Source organism: Myxocyprinus asiaticus, chromosome 4 (genome assembly GCF_019703515.2).
Source record: "Myxocyprinus asiaticus isolate MX2 ecotype Aquarium Trade chromosome 4, UBuf_Myxa_2, whole genome shotgun sequence".
Lineage (NCBI taxonomy): Eukaryota > Metazoa > Chordata > Actinopteri > Cypriniformes > Catostomidae > Myxocyprinus > Myxocyprinus asiaticus.
The window spans coordinates 37,851,943-37,872,830 of NC_059347.1; the positions used below are offsets into that span (position 1 = coordinate 37,851,943).

General features: G+C 38.3%; 1 protein-coding gene across 1 annotated transcript; it reads left to right on the plus strand.

Moving 5' to 3' along the window:
- Positions 1-2,091: 2,091 nt before the first annotated feature.
- LOC127440175 (F-box/WD repeat-containing protein 2-like) lies at positions 2,092-14,719 on the plus strand. The gene is made up of 7 exons (XM_051696632.1): positions 2,092-2,532; positions 3,184-3,693; positions 5,453-5,647; positions 5,897-6,030; positions 9,415-9,501; positions 11,576-11,745; positions 12,978-14,719. The coding sequence occupies exons 2-7, from the start codon at positions 3,204-3,206 to the stop codon at positions 13,267-13,269; spliced, it is 1,368 nt and encodes a 455-aa protein (XP_051552592.1). The 5' UTR covers positions 2,092-2,532; positions 3,184-3,203; the 3' UTR covers positions 13,270-14,719.
- Positions 14,720-20,888: the final 6,169 nt, after the last annotated feature.

A 20,888-nucleotide genomic window follows, 5' to 3' on the forward strand; every position in this document is an offset into this window, starting at 1 on the left:
GATGCATGCCTTCAATTAAATCTGGCGTATGTATTAAATCTGTAGTGTTACAAAACAATATGAATGAGAACCCATCTTAAAAAATAAGATCCCATCATTAATATATGGTGACCTCATGGTCAAATGTGCTATCTAGTTAACTCTGTGACTTCATCAAATACCTCCCCGATAAAACTGAACATCATTATTATGACCCAGTGCAACTGTATTCTTTGTCAGAGCTCCTCCTACCCATATAAGAACTATGCTGGCTGATTGTACCAGATATCTATTGCTGTCTGGACTCACACACCTGACAGCTCATCAATTTTAATGGGCTGTGTGGTGCAAGATGGGCTCAGATACCCCCAGACCTTGGAATGTAGGGTCACCTCACTCCTGTCATCTCACGCCTCGGTGGAGATGTTGTTAACAGAAGGTGGTAGGTATCAGGATGGCAGAGTGGGACTGTTTTGTGTTTACTGTTACATGCAGCAGAGACACTATCTCTGTGGAACAGATGCAGAGCAGTTTGGCATACTAGTGCTCCTCTCTGAACCTTTTGAAGTTGTTTTCTTATATAGGCTGTTTATATATACCTAAATAGATTATATATTTAATATACTATATGCTTCCAAGGTATAGTCCAAAAAGATCTTGTGGTCCTTTAAAACTGGTCTCTTTGATGTTTCTGGGGTCAGAACTAAAACTTCAGGGGATGCAGCCTTCAATGTCTATGCTCCAAAGACATGCAGCTTACCAGATACTATTAGTATACAGTACTATATTTGTGTATTCACTATAAGAAGTTCACGCCTTACTTTAATTCTCATTTATATACATGTGTATTTTATATGACATTATTTATTATACGTTTTTCTTTTATCATGCTGATGTGTTTAAATACTTTATTGCTTGACTTAAAGGAATAGTTCACCCAAAAGTGAAAAAATCTCAAATTGTTTACTCACCCTCATGCCATCCCAGATGTGGTTGACTTTCTTTCTTTTGTTGAACACAAACAAAGATTTTTAGGAGAATATCTCAGCTCTGTTGGCCCATTCAATGCAAGTGAACGGTGTCCGTTCATAAAAGTAATCCATACAACTCCAGTGGTTAAATCCATGTCTTCTGAAGCGATAAGATAGGTGTGGGTGAGAAACTGATTAACATTTAAGTCCTTTTTACTATAAATATCCAGTTTTACCTTCGCTTCCACATTCTTCTTCTTTTGTTTTTGGCGATTTGCATTCTTCATGCATATTGCCACCTACTGGGCAGGGAGGGTAATTTATATTAAAAAAGGACTTAATATTGATCTGTTTCTCACCCACATCTATAAAATCACTTCTGAAGACATGGATTTAACCACTGGAGTTGTATGGATTAGTTTCATGCTGCCTTTATGTGCTTTTTGGAGCTCCAAAGTTCTGAGCACCATTCACTTGCATTAAATTGACCAACAGTGCGGAGACATTTTTTCTAAAAATCTTCTTTGAGTTCTGCTGAAGAAAGAAAGTCATACACATCTGGGATGGCATGAGGGTGAGTAAATGATGAGAGATTTTTTTGGGGGGGGAGGGACTGTCCCTTTAAATGTATAATGTCTGTTTTTCATAATTTATTAACTTTGGTTTGTTCATTTCTTGCTGGCCATGTTGCTGATGAATGAAGCAATTGCTATTACATTGTTTGCATGAGGTTCTTTATTAAGTCTGAATTGAATTCTCAACATTAATTTTAATTAAATAATTTATATTATATTTTTCAGCAATAAAATCGTTTTGGCTTATGAAGGATGAACAGCCCCAAACATGAATCGTTTTTAACTGAATTCTTAGCTGCTAGTTAGTTGACATAGTGCGCCCCCTGTTGACCATGAAATTAAGTGCCCCACTAAAGCACCCATTGTTTGACGTTCGGCCCAAAAAATAAGATATTTAAGCTATATTATGTGGAGTTCACGCCTATTTAATAATATAATTTTTGAACAATATTTTTAAGTAATGCAGACAGACTCATTTGGTGTCATGCTTTGAAAGAGTGACAGGCGCGGACACTCCCCCCTGACTTCCTCCCGCTCGTGTCAAATAGCTCATCCCGCAACTTCCTGTCGCTGTAATACTCCATTGCTAACAGAGGCTCGCCATCTTAGCCTAGCCGGCTGACTCTACAAACAGAAAAAAACAACTTGTGTGCTGTAAATTAACGTAAAATAATACGTTCCGGATAATATAGCGTTTAAAATGTAAGCGAATAATGAGTACGTGAATTTTCCGAGTCAAAGCGATTTCCGTTAGATCCATATTGTGTGTACTGTTATCATGCTAGCTCTGTACTCTAAAGAATTTCTCGAAGGCAGCTAGCGGGGGAGTTTCACTCTTTTTGTTCCTCGTTAAATTAGAGGCAGATCAACTGCAAAAACACAATTTTTCGTTTTGTATAGCGATATCGATTTGTGTTGACACCTGTTAGCTAGCGCGTTTCTAAAAGCAACTAGCGCGTTTCTAAAAGCAGCTAGCTAGCGCTCTCATACTGATTCTACTGGAAATGGTGAGTGTTTTGCCCTGCTTTGTTTCATATTTACAGTTAAACGTGGGTTTATTACACACATTGCTGTTGAATATGCTCAAGAACATCTTGAGATCTGTTTGCTTTAAAATGCTGTTCAGCGCTAATAGGTTGGTATTACAGTTCAGTTTTTATAAAGTCCCTGGCCAGGAAGCTAGCAAATTCGTTTTAGCTAGTGTGTTTGGAAACCGGTGAGCTTACTAAGTGCATTCCAGTTACTGACAGCCTGCCAGTTTCAGTGCAGACAGCTGTATTAGCATGGCAGCTAAGTAGTCCTGTAGACGTCATGTTTTAAACGGAATCTTATTACTTCATATGTGGGATTACGTTATGCGCATTCTCATCTCTTCAGTCATGTTTTGGCACTACAAGTAAGCTAGTACCGAGACATCCTGATTTGTAATGTCATGACATTTACATTACTGAAAGGCTGCATCAGACTGACTCTGATTAGTGCTCATTTTTCCTCTCACAGGGCATCCATTATGTAATCTATTGGTCCTTTCTTTCAGCATTGCTCTTGATACAGCTATTGTGGTCTTGTTAACTTCCTTTATTCAGCACATACGTAGTACTGTTCTACATCAGAGTTTGCATGAAATCTGCTTACCTGGCCAATTTATCTATCAACAGGTAGACGCTCTCATGTGCCCATGGAGAAGGCGGCTTTCGAGGGGTGGCTGGAATCAGTTTCCACCTCCTTCCTTGCTCTAAACGACCAGCAGCGCAACCAATCTCTGGACCACCTCATCTCACTGAGTGGTGCCGCTCAGCTGCGACACCTGTCCAATGGGCTGGAAGCGCTGCTGAAGCGGGATTTTCTGCGTCTGCTGCCATTAGAGCTGGCCTTCTACCTGCTCCGCTGGCTGGATCCTCAGACCCTGCTCACCTGCTGCCTGGTGTGCAAGCAGTGGAATAAGGTAATCAATGCCTGTACAGAAGTCTGGCAGGGCGTGTGTCGAGACCTCGGCTGGCGCATCGATGAGTCCATCCAGGATGCGGTGCACTGGAAGGGTGTTTATCTGAAGGCCAAACTGCGCATGAAGCAGTTGAGAGAGGAGGATGCGTTTGAGACGAGCTCTCTTATTGGACACAGCGCTCGTGTATATGCTCTCTACTATCGGGATGGACTCCTCTGCACAGGTGCATTGAGTTTGTTGTTCTAGTCTGTACTTTTATGAGCAATTTGTTTATGTTGTTGTATTTCTCATTAATAAGTTGCTTTGGATAGGGTAGACCTACAAAATTAATGTAAATTTATTGTTTGAAGTGGTCACTGTTAAGGTATCTGTTGTGGTATTAAGTCCTATGTTATCCCTTTTGGCTTGACTGACCAGCCTATGTGAGCTCCATTCCCCAAAGTGGGAAAGAACTATTGTGCTCCCTTTTTAATGGATGCATTTTATACCTCCAGGTCATTAAAATCAATAGGGCATGCTAATTTGAAATACATTGCATATTTACTTTAAGATTTGAGTGTATATATAATAGTTATTATACATACAATTTGTTTTAGAGTTGTTCTATTGTTAATGCTGAATTGGCTTCACAGAACTGAATGTGTTGCCCATGGTTGTCACAATTGCCTTTATGGTGCTAAATCATGCTGTTGTAAGTTGGCTTATCCAATACTGTTCTTTGGGTAGGGGACCAAAGGGGGCTACGTTCACACCGCAGCTGAATGTGGCCCAAATCCGATTTTCTGCTCAAATCTTTATTTTTTATTTTTTTGTTTTTGGTTGTTTTTTGTTTTTGGTAAGGCTGCTTACACCGCATTTTAACTGCAGCCCATATCAGATACTGGTTTGAACTGCCGATGTTCGTTAACTGACCTGCATGCGTATAACTCTCCCTGAGCATGCGGATAACAAACCCAGACATGTTTATTTTTTTATATATATATATATATATAATGATTATTGTTGCTTATTGCTTATTGTTATTAGCAGTTATTTTTAATTTTTAAACTGAATAGGACAATTAATGTCTGTCTAATGCAATATCAGCAAGTGATGGAAGACCAGATTGATAAAGTAATTTTAAATAAAGTAGTTTACATTTGCATGGTGGAATTTAATTATCATTGAATTTCAACTTCAAGAATGTAATATGAACAAGACATCATAAACTTTAAGGACAGCAGGAAAAATGGCATTATATGTAAGGTGAGAGTTGTTATTTGTAATTATTTCAGATTTCCATTGACTTGTTTGCATTCGCGTTTTGATACAGTTCGAGAAATAAAAAAAACTGTCTTCTGCACAAGTGACATGAGCAAAGAGCAGTGTTACATAGGCTAAATCTACCTCTGCTTCTTTGCATTCGCATTTTCACCATGTGAAATTCAAAAGAATCGCTGAACCCAACTGCTGAAACCTATCATTTTCTTTTCTTAAAAAGGATCTGAAAGCATCAACTAGAAAAGATGAGTTATTAAAAGTTTTAAACCATAACAGGCATATTGCACAGTAAATCAAGCGCACAAGTGATGAATGTTGAGTAAGATTGATTTAAAAAAATCACAATAAATCTGACCTGGCTCTTCAGACTGAAGGCACATTGGAAAAATCTGATACCTATCCACATTTTTTCCATATGAAAATGGCCCAGATCGGATTTGAAAATCTCAAATTCAAAGCTCTTGTGGCTGTTTGTTCACACTGTCATCCAATTAACAGGTCTGTGTCACAAGTTAGTGAAAAAAAATCACATTTGGGTCACATTCAGCTGAGGTGTGAACATAGACCAAGTAACCAAATTGACATTCATATGTGAATGTTAGGTGGTTTACTGGTGAAGCACAGGGTAAAAGATCAACACAAAGGTTTAGAGGTCTTGTTTTAAACTTTATTGAATGATGATCACCTAGTGTCTGACTGATCACAGGGGTAATTTCCCTCAGGTTCTGATGACCTGTCAGCCAAACTATGGGATGTTCGTACAGGGCAGTGCATCTATGGCATCCAGACACACACTTGTGCCACTGTCAAATTTGATGAACAGAAACTGGTCACAGGGTCTTTTGACAACACAATTGCATGCTGGGAATGGAGCACTGGGGCCAAAATCCAGCAATTTCGAGGACACACTGGGGCAGGTAGGTGGCAAACTCAAAAACGTCTGACAGCTAATGTCAACTATAAAAGCATAGTAATAGCCTTTTCCCATTCCATTTTATTTATTTATTTAAAAAAAAAAATTTGTCAATGCTGTCCTGGTTTTAATGTCTGAAAAACTATTTTAATTTTGCTATTTTAATAATTGCTATTTTAATGTGGTTGACTTTGTTGTAGATGGAAGAAAGGCATAATGTACTCATAATCTAAAAGATTTACTGCTGTTGCAGTGTTCAGTATAGACTACAATGATGAGTTGGACACCCTGGTTAGCGGATCTGCAGACTTCACTGTAAAAGTCTGGTCCTTGTCTGCTGGAACCTGTGTCAACACTTTTACTGGGCACACAGAGTGGGTCACCAAGGTAAGAATTTTATTTTGACCAGACTTGGAAGTAGAGATTCCAGTTATGGCTGCTGCAGTTAACAAATCGTGAAAAGTGTCAGTTACTGAATTGCCTTAAGGTATACTACAGTCGGAGGTCTCATGGGCGCCATGCGAGGGTCGGATGTGTGAATGGCGAGCTCTGCGCACTTTGCTAGTTTTAATAATATTTGTGTCATAAAACCAGTGAGATTCGATACACCCTGATCCTTAATTGTTTTAGGAAGACAATATGTCAAAGAATTCAAAATCCTCAGGCTCTGGAGGCATTAAAAGACACTTACGTGCTCAAGCTTATTCCTCTAGGCGGCAGGCCGAAAGCCACGGACACAATTCGGACGGTGAACTGAAAGAAATCGGCGTGAATTGATGAATGTGCCGGCAATGCTGACTAAGGTCGTTGCAGACTTGGAGGATCTTGCTGTAATATGATGAACAATAACTTCCATGGAGACGAAATTCTCTGAGTTGGTTACAAGAGTTGCGGATGTTGAGAAACGGATCGATTATCTGGAGTCATCGGAGAGGGAATTAGCTGTTAATCCACTAGCGACCAAGATAGAGCGTGTCTGGGAAAAACCAGAGGATTTGGAGAATCGTAATTGGCGAAACAATGTCCGAATTGTTGGAATTCCTGAGCATGAAGAAGGCCGAGATATAGTAAAATTCCTAGAAGGGCTCTTCCCGAGTCTGCTCGACATAACGGGCCATAAGCTGGAAATCGAGCGAGCTCACAGAGTTCCGGCTCTGAGATCCACGGAGGGAGATAGGCCCTGATCAGTTCTGGCCAAATTTCTGAGATCATCCGATAAAGATCTCGTGTTACACGAGGCGAGGAGTAAAGGAAGGCTTTCTTGGAAGAACCACAGCGTTTTCTTGTTCCCAGATATTGCGAATTCGATGAGAGAGCAACGTGATCGATTCAAGGAATGCAAGAAAATTACATCAACGGAAGGTCACTTTTGCACTGATGTTCCCAGCCAAATTGAGAATAGATCCTAAGGATGGCTGTGAAATATTTACATGCCCACATCAAGCTATGTCCTTCATAAAGACAATCGAGTGAGTAAGCCATTTGGTGATTTTCATGTTGCTGCCTAGTGGACTGACTCACTGAACATTCACTTGACTGTCTGAGGAAAATGGCCGCCTTTTTAGTTTCTTTTTGTGTTGGTTCCACCTAGCGGCTGGAGTTTGTTTTGTGGAAAAACACTCCCTTGGGACAGTTGTGGATGAATCTGCATGTTCTTTGTGCTTATGCCTCCTGTCGGCTGGAGTTTGTTTTGTGGAATTTTTCTTGCAGGACATTGGAGTGATTAGGGTATGTGTTGCACTCGTGTAACGACCGAATGGACCGGCTTACTGAACATTCGTTTGACTGCCCGAGGAACTTGTGTGTGTGTGTGTGTGTGTGTGTGTGTGTGTGTGTATGTGTGCTGGTTCCGCTTATTGGCTGGAGTTTGTTATATAGATTATTTTCTGTTGTGTAATTCTGTCTCACAAAATTTGTATAGAAGCACCGGACTTGAGCAATCCGATGGTAAAGTTGTTGCGGGGGCTCTCGTAGGCGTACATAGACTTTTTGAGGGATGGTTGGCGCTGTCGTGTGCAGATTTAATGTGCACATTTTTCATTTTTCTGTTTGTTTGGTTCGGGGTTTGACTGTTGCACTAATGTTGGAATGTGTTAATATGAGTGGATTGTCTCTCTCCATGTGGAATGTGAATGGGTTGGGGCACCCCATAAAAAGAAGGAAGGTTATTTCTCTTCATAAGTGTAAGAAATATGATAGTGTTTCTTCAAGAAACGCATCTTTCCCAGCAGGAAGCTGAAAAATTTGGGAAGATATGGGGTGGACATGTTTTCTTTAGTGCTGGCTCAAGTAAGAGCAGGGGAATCATTACATTGATAAGTAAACATCTACAATTCAAATGTCTCAAACAGAGTGAAGATAAATTAGGAAGAGTCATTATTGTTTTAGCAGAAATTCAGGGGCAAAGGTTGATTTTGGCTAATATCTACGCACCTAACTCTGATGATCAGGTCGCTGGCACCCCTCATTTGCCTCGAGCATATGACGGAACCCAAAATTACATATTAGTTCCCTTTTCTGTTGGTTAGAGTGGATTGTGAGGGGGGTTACTGCACTCGGTGACCTATATGAGAGTGAAGTGTTGAGATCTTTTGAAAATTTAGTTCAACATTTTAAGATTCCTAGATCTCAGTTCTTTAGGAATTTACAGCTGTGCCACCTGCTCTATACTATTTTTGGGAGTAGCATACACCCCCCTAAAGCGGCAGATACTCTGGAAGTGGTGATTACTGCTTTTGGAAAAGGTCATGAGGCATCGGTGTATTACTCCGTTAATTCAGAGTCTGGGGGACGGAGCTTCAACTTTTCTCAAGAGATTATGGGAGAAAGATCTAAACTTGGTATTGGAGGAGGGAGTGTAGGCTAGGATTCTAAAAAAACATCAAGTCTACATCTAGAGATGCAAGGGTCTGTCTAATGCAATTTAAGATGTTGCATCGATTCTATTGGACCCCCTCTAGATTGTATAGGCTTGGTCTTAAAGACACACCCACCTGCTGGCAGTGCCATTCAGAAGACGGGGACACAACACATGTTTTTTGGGGATGTGTTAAGATCCAAGAATTTTGGGAATGTTCGGTGGGAGGGGTTTAATGTATATAATTGATTCCATATTTTATGTTTGTATGATTTATGTATGGAATCAATAAAAACTGTTAATAACAAAGGTATACTACTGTCGTGGGACTCATGTCTACATTTTCTATTTACAATGTTTGTTTTTGCAACATGGAGCATTGTAACTAATCAGACGTCTAACATGTCAGTTGAGCGCATAAATGCAATGATGAATCGGAGTGTTTAGATTAGTCTGGGCCCAGACAGACTTTTTTTGGCTTCTTTTTTTTTTTCCTATGCTGAGTTTTCTTCATGCAGATTCCCTGTAGCTAGTCTGATGAATGTTTTATGTCTCACATGGACCGAGTTCTCAACTTGTTTTGAATTTGTTGCCTAAATAAAAAATATGGAATGCAGTTGCCCTAAACAGTACGTTATTAATATAAATTCTATTAATCCACAGTAATAATCGTGACTAAAATATCAACGGAAATATTGGACAATTATGATTTTTGTCATAATCATGCCATTATGAATTTGAATTTGGCATAATTCCACTGCGTGGAAGTAATATATGATCCCAGAAAAAAGGCTATTTTCTGTTCAAGATGCGAGGATAAACCATTCTAGTTATTATATAGTTGGATTTCGTTTTTTGCTGGTGATAATTGTCCTCTAGCTTTGTACCTATACTGTACATTTTCCCTGGATTAGGTACTCCTTCAAAAAAGCCAAGTGGAGTCCATGATGCACAGTCCTGGTGACTACATACTACTGAGTGTTGATAAGTATGAAATCAAGGTAATGTAAATCAATTGTGCAACTATTCTTAATTTCCATAGAAGTTTCAGAATTGTTCAGTGTAAAGTCAGTCATGACCCCAATGATTGTATTAAACTGTCAGCTAAACAAATTGGGGTTTTAAAATTTAAAGGTGACCAGTCAAATGATTGCATTAAAGGTGTCATGCATTGAGAAATAAAATTTTCCTTGATCTTTTGACATACAAGAGGTCATAGTACTATAAAAACATACTGTAAGATTTAGAACTCAGCATATTTGTTAGTCCAAAAAAAGGCTTTATTAAAACCAATATGCCAAAACAACAGGTTTTCTACTTCCTCGTCTGCATTACGTAATAGAGATGAATACATCAGCACAAGTCTACCTCAGCATAAACTGGTCAGTGCCTCCTCCTTCAGCACCTCTTTAGCCCGCCCACAGGTTCACGGTTAGAGCGGTGACAAGAGTCGGCACGGCAGGGAAAAACACAGGGATTGTTGGAGCAACAAGAGGTTCGAGATTCCTACAAAGTTTTCAAAACGTTGTGCAGTGCCAGGTTGTGGAAAAATAGACTCTTTGCATTTGCTTCCTAATAATCCTAATATTAGGAAAGAGTGGTTGACGTTTAATTTTAATGAAGTCCCGGATCGTGTCAGTAAAACAGTGTTTGTTTGTTCGCTTCATTTTACTGTGGATTCTTTTTAAACGAGACACAGTTCGACTCGGGCTTTGCAGAGAGACTTAAATTAAGTTGATGCAGTGCCAACTATATTGGACCTGACAGTAATGTTGCAACAGACAAGTGTGAGTATCCATGTTAATTCTATTGCTTCATATGTTACAGACTGTTAGATATGTACTGAGTATTTAAATGTTTTCACCAAAATTACCAAGCTTAATACTAGAACTGTTCATGAGAACCTATTCGCTGAATTTTAGTTTTTTATTTTATTTGATCCTAGTGATTTCAGTCAAACGTGTATTAGCTTTAATGCGTGCTTCGCGTATCTTGTCGCATCCAGCTTTTGATAATAACTGCCCATAGCATGTTGTCATTGTTATACTTGAATATTGCTTTCAGAGTGCATCACTTCAGGATCCCTCTATGAAAGATGGAGCCTTTATGATTTATGGCTGTAGGATTTATTACTGGGATACATGTAAGTAAACACAGACTTTCTGCACCGTGTACCTACTACAGGGATCACTAAGCTGCATATATTTTCTTTTTCAGTGGGCATGATGGCGCGATTGCCACAGATGCACCTATAAAGTATTGGTAGCAATCTATTTAGACAATCTCTTTCCTTTTTTATGAAAACACGACTCATTGTAATGAACAACGTATTCGTTTGTCACTACACTGAATATATTTTGAACGATGAATATATGAAGAGCGACAAACACCAATAAGTTTACATGTTGCACTGTAAGTATATCCTTTGACAGTTATAAATGTGCTAGCACCAAGTATTTAAACTTAAGTTGGCGCTGTTATGCTTGGAAATGTTTCACTGTTGCAAAATGCCCCAACTATGTAACAAGATAAACACCGTTATGTCATGTCTTTGTTTAAACGAGAATAAAAAGTAATACCTATTACACAAATAGACAAGGAATAAATATAAATTAGAGTGATTACTTACAACGCTGTCATAGACTGCAGTATCCATGGTGTTTGTGGAGGGTATTCATTTTCTTCAAAACATGTATGGCTGAATTCCTCCGGTTGCCATTTTTTACCATCCGAACTTTTCAAAATAATTTTGTAAAGGGGACGTTGACACTTTTCATGTGCACTGATGTTACCCAATCATACCAGTGGGCCTTTATATTAAAGTGTTAAAGGAGACATGACCCGAAAATGGAGCATTTTAATCAGAAGGCCAAAAACAGGATAGAAATGGCCAGTTTTTTCTAAATTATGACTATTTTTGATGAAAAAATCTTAGTAACATTATAAGTGGACAACAGGGAACATTTATAAAATAAGATACAAATTCAGTGCATGACACCTTTTAAGTTCAATCATGTGAATTTCTGTAGACTTCAGAAGGGAGCAGTATTTATCTAAAGTTCTGTCCCTCTCTAGGTTTGGCCCATAGGGCGTGAGATCAACTGTAAATGCTTGAAGACCCTGTCTGTATCAGAAGACCGCAGTGTTTGCTTGCAGCCGCGATTGCAGTTTGACGGCAGATACATTGTCTGTAGTTCAGACCTGGGCATCTACCAGTGGGACTTTGCAAGTTTTGATGTTCTCAGGTACATTCTGTTCAGTCCCTTAAAGGCGCACTCAGTAATGTTTCGTTCATGTTGTGCAGCCTCTGCTTTCTGTTTTTGGCTGACAGAAGTAGAACCCAATGTGGTGTACAGAGAGGTTATCGGAGTTACCATAACCTTTCTGTCAGCTCGAACCAGTCTGGCCATTCTCTGTTGACCTCTCTCATCAACAAGGTGTTTCCATCCGCAGAACTGCCGCTCACAGGATGTTTTTTGTTTTTGTTTTTTTCACACCATTCTCTTTACACTCTACAGACTGTTGTGTGTGAAAATCCCAGGAGATCAACAGTTATAGAAATACTCAAACCAGCCTGTCTGGCATCAAAAATCATGCCATTGTCGAAATCATTGAGATCTTGTTTTTCTCCCCATTCTGATGGTTGATGTGAACAGTAACTGAAGCTCCTGACCTGTATCTGCATGATGTTATGCATTGCGCTGCTGCCACGTGTTTGGCTATAATCTGATTAGATAATCGCATGAATAAATATGTGTGCAGGTGTACCAAATAAAGTGGTCATTGAATGTGTATATACACACACACCTTTAAGTGCTATTTATTTCATGCTATTAATTTAATGTGCACATATTTTTAATGAAGATAAAATTACTGAGTGCACTTTTAACCACACCGCTTGATTGAGCTGTAACCTTGTTGCATCTGGAAATTTTCTAGTTGAATGTTCTTATTATAGACAGAACTAATTATTCAGTTAATTTGTTCAGTCTCCAAGTTCTCTTAAAAGGCCAGCATATATTTTAAATATATGCCCTTAACACTTACTTAGTTTACTAATAATTTACTAATGGTTAAAAATGTGTTTACTAATTTTAAATCATGACTTGCTCTATACACAAAAAACTAATATTAGCATTATATTCATGCTGTTTAGCCAGAGGGGAACTGGCCCCCATAGTGAGCCTGGTTATTTTTCTCCATTTGCCTACATCTTATGGAATTTTGTGTTCCTTGCTACAGTTGCCTTCGGCTTTCTCACTGGGGTTATAAATACAATTATTATTTACTTAATGATTTATTTTTAAACACAATTTACCATCATATTTTTATCAAACTGCACAATAATGACTCCATAGATATTACAGCTTCATTTTCTGTTAAAGCATGATTTTCTGTAAAGCTGCTTTGAAACGATGTGTGTTGTGAAAAGTGCTATACAAATTAAGTGACTTGACTGATCTCTCCACCTTAACAGAGTCATCAGACCACATCAGGACCCCTCCAGCCTGTCCCTGCTCAGCTTCGGTGAGGTCTTTGCTCTCCTTTTTGACAACCACCACCTGTATGTCATGGACTTAAGGACTGAGGCCATCGTGGGTCACTGGCCACTGCCAGCCTACCGCAAATCCAAACGTGGCTCTAGCTTCTTGCCAGGCGTCACCTCCTGGCTCAACGGACTGGACAGCAAGAACGATTCAGGCCTGGTGTTTGCCACCAGTATGCCTGACCATAGCATTCATCTGGTTCTTTGGAGAGAAAATGGGTAGAGGAGGTGAATACAAGTGTACAAACCTTGTGTTTGAAAAGCAGCCAGGACATGAAAAAAAAAGAAGAAAAAAATGGGTGCTTTTGATTTGAGAAACACGCAGTCACCAAGTTAAATAATGCATGGACAAAAGGGTTTTACCTCTCCTTGCCTTTGTTGCCATTTGAGTTAACATGCTTCACTCTCTCTTTCTTAGTCACTTGCAGACCACACATGCAACCTTCATTCACATTCCGATAGATTTCAAAAGGACACGTTGGAAGATTTGTAGTACGGAACATGTCTTCTACCATAACATGAACAATCCAAGGTTTTTGTTCTTAAGATTTAAGAGAGGGTTCCTTCTGAGCATCCGAAGTTTGGTTTCATTTACTGTCACCCCAGTGAAAGGGATGGAGAATGGTAGTAAAATGCTACATCACCACTGGAGCACCGAATGGTCCACAGCAAGCACATAGCACAGTCACCAAGATTGACAATGGAGGTAGTACTTGTTTAAATGTTATATTTTCAACAAATTTGCCATTTTTGGAGGTCAAAAATTTTGCTTTGGAAACAAAGAAATGTTGCCTTAAAATCCTTGATTTCCTTTGAAGAAATTGATTTTGCAGACCTCTGCGTCTGTAGGCGCTAGCTTGCATCCCAAACATCTGTGCTTGTCATTTTCCTTGAATGGCTCTTGAAAGGCTCTGATAAAATGCTGTCTGAACTGATCAAATGGGTTTGAATGCAAGTCATTCGGAGGTGGCTTTTTGCTGTTACTGACCCTTGGTTTCATTTTTCACTCAGCTAATTAAGTCATGTGCCTTTGTGTTTTAACACTTAGCCATTTGCATTTGAAATCCAATGTTACAATCCTCCCTCAATGAGAGAGAAATCCATTTTATGCTTTTTTTTTTTTTTTTTTTACCTAATGTATTCAACACTGTAAGAAGTAGTCTTACCACTATTTAGCCAGACTAGATCACTTTAAAGTGTTTCTTGTGAATCTCAATGAATGTTCATTTTTAATCTTTATTTTTAAAGACTGATCTTATTTTTGCATAATCCAGGGCAGACCAGCCATTGTCACTTTGCACATCAATGCTATAGCTGCTTCTGTAGTTCTGTATATCTCACTGGAACATTAGTATAATTTAATTCTCTTCTTATTCCAAACCATTAAAACAGATTACTGAGTTTTGGGGTTAATATTTTAATGCTCCATTTTTACTATATTGCTCAAACATTTCAGTGGATAGACACTGAGAACAAGTATGGTTAAGCTATTTGAAGTATCTTTGAGGGTGTCAACATATGCACAGGTTGTGTTCACTGAAATGCAAAACTTCACTGCTGCAGTCACTCACGCCTCCACAGCCAGAAATGTCATCCATTCATGATTAGCAGAATTCAGGTCTTTTGTTTGTATAACAAAATAATATGCTGTATTTTAAATAAATGGCAGTAGCTAATGGTAGAGGTTGATGTTTTCTATTAACTCATGTCATGACATTTGCACTTTGTCCTCGTGGAATATGTAATTATAATCTATTGCGTCTAATGTATTAATTTCACCGATCTTTGCTTGAACAGAACAACTAGTTTTCTCAAAAGCACACTACACAACAACACAGTATTACAAGAGTCTCATGCAAGGAGCATTTAATCAGTATGCACACTAGAGAGCGGTACAAGAACATATTGGAGCACAGTTTGTAATATAACTTCTAGAATGAGAATTTCAGATGCCAAAAATAATATTAAAATATTGCTGTTTACTTTGAAAAGCAAATCATGCAAATTACATAACTTATAAAATCTCATTTTATATATATATATATATATATATATATAATGAGATACGAAAAAACAAGAAGTACAGCTCTGATCAGATAGGATGAAACCTCTGACTAAGCTTTTTGTATTACCAAACACTATTACCAAACTAGCACAACCAACAACTGTGTTTTGGATTTGAATCAGTCCTACTTAGTAGGAGAGTGACATGAACAAAGCTGTAGGTGCAAAGATCAAGTGTGTATGTAAAACAGACATAATGGCAGACTTTCTCTAACAAACTTAACAAATACAGCAATTCAGAATTTGTATGAATTTCATTGCCATTCCCACAGTTTCACACTACTTACAATAAACCTGATTGCAGTTTTTCCTTGCTTTGCTCAATTTTTTTCTTTTCTTTCCCTTCGCTCCCCCTCGTGCTCCTCCCCTTAGCCCTTTCAAAATCCATTGGAAGGAGTTAAAGCCAAAAGAATAACAAGGCATGTCGCTCTTTCTCTTTTTCTCTCCCTCTCAGTCTCTGTGCCAGTGCAGAATTAATGGGCCATTTGGGCTAAGCATTGTGGCGTAATCCCGAAACTTTCATTCACATCACAGTTTACACAAGCAGTCTCAATTACTTGTCCATTTTGCGATACAATAGACCTTTTCGACCCATGAGCACAAAGTTTAGAAATGCTTGAGAATGCATTTTACGTAACTGTATAGTAAATATCTGGTAGTTGGTTGTAGAATTGGGATGCGGATGTGCAACACCCCTCTCCCAACACAACCAAAGCACATGCACAAAAGTGTGTTTTCAGAACTTGAAGTACATTTGTTTACTTCTGCTGTAGACTGAATTGAACTCATTTTTATCATCCACTTCAAAATGTTCCTTGTAAGCTGCCTGTTCAAAATGTTTTATTTAGCCATGGATATGTAAGTTCCACTGTCCCCGTTGTTTTGGGAGGTGTTTGGATTCGATCAATAAAACTGGTAACTCTAAAAGGGATAGTTCACCCTCATGCTATCCCAGATGTGTATGACTTTCTTCCTTCTGCAGAACACAAATTATGATTTTTAGAAGAATATCTCCGCTCTGTAGGTCCATACAATGCAAGTGAATGGGTGCCAAAATTGAGGCTCCAAAAAGCACATAAAGGCATCATAAAAGTAATTCATACGACTCCAGCGTTTTAATCCATATCTTCAGAAGTGACTTGATAGATGTGGGTGAGAAACAGATCAATTTTTAAGTCCTTTTTTGCTAGAAATTCTCCTCCCTTCCCAGTAGGGGGTGATATGCATGAAGAATGAGAGTCTCCAAAAACACAAGAAGAATGTGAAAGTTTAAGGGTATGTACACACTTGGCAAGTTTTTGTTTGATTAAAACAAACTCTGGTGCAATTGCTCTGTTAGTGCGATTCAATTGAACAAGTGTAAACGCTGCCATCCGAACCGTGGTGCGCATCAAACAAGCGGACCAAGACTCCCTGAATAGTGGGTCTCGGTTCACTTCCAAACTAACTCTGGTGCAGTTCGGCCAATGGCAGGCCATGCATTTAAGTCTAGGCCTTCAGTGTGATTCATGTCATTAAGAAAATTAACACCCTATGCCTTTGGGCATCATACATTATGTCGCAGCTAACTAGTAATACCAATTGACATTTTTGAAACGTCCATGCACGAAGGCCAGAACTTGAAATGACACTTAATGCTCAAGCGAGCCTAATTTTAACTGCAGCATGACTGTTTCGTGAAATGAACGTCTCCCGAACAGACACATTCAAAAATCATAATTTTTCATATTAATCTAACAAGGAGGTCTATAATACCTGGAAAAATCTATCTAATAATATTTGCGATTGAAATGTTGCTTGCAATAAATTTCGTTTCGTCAGGGTACACGGTTATGCTGCGTTACATTCAAGTTGGATGTGGGAAATTCCTACTTGATATCTCCAATCTTCGACCATAAATGCATTCCATTCCCCGATATTCGGAAGATGACGTTTAAGGAAACAAAACTGCAATGCTCCCATTAGCTTAGCAGGGGTTTGACTCTCATTAGAGATGTCTCCTTGCAACCAAACTGATGCAGCGCTAGCATTTGTGCTACAGGTGTACGATTATCAAAAGAGATTATCATTTACCATGTTTTAAACACCTGTTTCTGCAGGCGTTTGTTAAACAAGCTTTAATATCATGTAATGTGGAAACGAACTCATTTATCGATATTACTTAACAAAGTGAATGTTTATCACTTACTTTGTATATCTCCCTGAGTGTCAACATGTTTGTGTGACATCATGCACCTGCATCTCGGCGAAATCGGAGTTGAGAATTTCTGCACGAGCCTACAAGTTGTAATTCTGACTTCAAGATGCATTCCAGTGCAATTTTCCTAGTAGGAAGTTGTAAAATCCAACTTTCCGAGTTGAATGGAACGCAGCTGTTCTTTTCAAAACTTGACCTGACACTGAATGCTCAAGCAGCCTAATTTACACTTAGAAAACTCCTGATGTTGCTATAATAATGCAAAAAGCACTTACCAATTTACTTGAAGTGAAAATCAGCCCTCCTTTCCTGTTTAATAAATTAAGCAATCACATGATCATGCAGAACATCTCGTGTTTTTAAATCCATAAGGATCTCTTTCTCAATGGCAATACCAGCAGTGATGACAGCCGACTCGTCAGCATCTCGTGCTTTTTGCTCTTAAATTACGTACATCACTTAAAGCGTGATTGCGTCACTCAAGGCCAGCTAGAAGGCCTCTACTGGGACTTATCCTAAAGATCACACCCACCAAGAACAAATAAATCAATCTGACTGGCTGATGAATCTGACTATCTGACTTTAGTTGCTCATTCATTTGCTCTGTTGAGGGATTCTGTAGAAATTCTGAAGGCCTGACGGGGTGGAGCTCAGACTCATGCGCTGCTTCGGGCATGCGATTTGTGAAACAGTTGTCACACTTTGCTTGTAAGTATCAAGGAATAAATTCTGACTGGATAAACTTTTAGTTTTTCTCTATTTGTTTGTAGATTAAGAGTGGAAAGCGATAAAAAATACATAGGCAAAAAGGTGATTGAGAATGAAAGGATGAAAATTATTTATTTGTTTAGCATGTTAGGCCAGCAGAGAAGGCTTTGCTGGCCCTGAGAAATCGGCACTGAGTTTGACTGATATATGAAAGCAGCATGGACCAAAGATGTCTAAACGGACCAATAACATGATGTGATGTCACAAGATGCGACCCTAAAAATCACGTGATTTGATAACATAGAAAGAGAGGTTAGAGCGGTGTACACAAAACAAAATGAGCAGAGGGCAAACATGGAGCAATGAGGAGGTAAAGTTCCTTATTAACATTTGGTCCGACGAGCATATTTCCAGTATATTGGAAAAAACGCAAAAAATGCTCAAGTGTACAAACTTTCCGGTGATAGGTTAAGGGAAAGTGGGTCCAACAAGCACATTTAGCTCAGCAGCCAGCATTGTTTTTGATGTTCGGCAAGTTCCGTTGCAAAATATTCGTCATAAAAGCTGTCCAATCAGGTTGTGACCTTATCCTTATGCCTTTTGTGTTGTATCATAAGGTTCGGTGTTAAAAATGCCAGTATGAACGCTAAGCGAACCAGGACTATATGCATCATTTCCTTTTTTGGTCTAGATCAAGAGAACCGAACTACATGTGTGAACACATCCTAAGTGGAGATTGACTGAGCAGGGAGGAGAATTTATAGTAAAAAAGGACTTGAATATTGATCTGTTTCTCATCCACACCTATCATTTTGCTTCTGAAGATATAGATTTAACCACTGGAGTCTTGTTGATTGCTTTTATGCTGACTTATGTGATTTTGGCACCCATTTACTTGCATTGTATGGACCAAAAGTGCTGAAAATTATGTTAAAAATCTGCATTTGAGTTCAGCAGATGAAAGAAAGTCATACACATATGGGATGGCATAAGGGTGAGTAATTGATAAGTGAATTTTTATTTTTGGGTGAACAATTCCTTTAACAATATGGTTCTAGCTGATAACATTAGTTAATGCATTAAGTATCATGAATTAGAAATTACAATTACAATTACTTTTTTACAGAATTTATTAATCTTGGTTAATGTTAATTTATCAGAATATTATTGTTCATGTTCATAATTCATTAACTAATCTTTCATATACTGTATTTTTTATGAAAAAAAAAACCATTGTATATGTAGAAATGAACATTAACCAAGTTTAAAAAATGCTGTTAAAAATGGTCATTAGTTAACTAATGTTAAAGAATACAACCTTAGAGTAAAGTGTTGCCATAAAACTACTTCAATATACTAGTTAAACATAAAAGTAAAGAATGCTGAACCCTGACATTTCATAGGGAGCAAAAACATTTATTAGATTTTGAACTTGGGTGTACATCCAATACATGATTTTAAAAATGCATATTTTTTATCCATATTTCTTTCTGTATGCTATTATGCAGTATTATATTGTATTATAGTTTAGTACTGGTGGGGAACACGTTTCAGAATGTTAAAGTTATTGAATGTAGGTATTATTAGGCTTGCAGTAAGCCTAATGAATGTTTTGTAATTAATCAATCCTGGGAGTGCTTGCTCAGTGAAATCAGGGGAGGATCAGGGAATGCTGTTCCCCTCTGCTAAGGAAGAATACTAAAGATATATAGACATGGATGAAATCTGAAAAGCTGACATTACATCAGTGCAGAATGTCTACCCTTTCCTAAGACCACCCACACTAAAAGATTTATATCAGAATGTGTTGAAACCAAGCAATTACAGCGCAAAGGGCCACTTTGATATACTCCATATGCTTAAAATCACACATTACAATGTCAAGCACTGCACATTAGGTCTTGATGAATTTTTTGCTAATCCTTTCAATGATTTGTGCATGTTTAATTATGAGTGTTCTAAACATATTAAAAAGGCATGTCTACATTCATGCACTGTTTCTATTATAGGATGAGAGAACACACACACATATATACACAGTGGTGGGGTTTTTTTTCACCCTGTCCGCAGACCAAACATGATTACAAGTTGTACAGTCAATATTTAGATATTGCGGTTCGGCCCTCAGCCATGTTCTCTATTCTCCTCCCCTCTGTGTATGCATATGTGTGTGAGTGCCTGTCTTTGAACATATTCACCCCCATGATATCATGAGAGGATATTCTCTTCCGACATTTACTTTTCTGCCCTGATCTCAGAAAAGTCTTGTCTTATGCTGTGCAGGGGCATAGCATTCATTGTAATCATTATCAGAAATGTCTATGTCCATTAAAGCCTGACTCGTGCCCTAGTGCTCGTACAGGCGTTGCACGTTTGAGTCTGGCTCAAACCATTTCCCAATCTTGTTCTTCTTCTCCTCATCATTTTATTTCTTAAAAACAGTCCTATATACTGTATACTGTTCTTATTAGAAAAGGGAGACATATTATGCATATTACATGTTACTGTTATTAGTGACCAATTACAATAAAAAATATGTAAGTATAAGCTGCTCTACAAAATAATTACACAGTAAGTACAAGTAGTTCACATATTCTGTTCACATGAGTTGATCAGTGATTGGATTTGACTTTACAATAAAAAACGAATTTAGTTTCGGTATGTTCAACCAACATTATCCCATGACAACTCATAATAATTTATATGGGATAGTGAAATCGTAAGATATCGTATGACTTGACTAGTAATTTCTGCTAGCCTCCTATCCAACACTTTATTTTAAGAAAGGAAATATCTGTGAACATATTTGGTTACTTATTCCATATTTATTTCTGCAGTACACCTTTAATGTATGTCAATAATCTGATACAGGC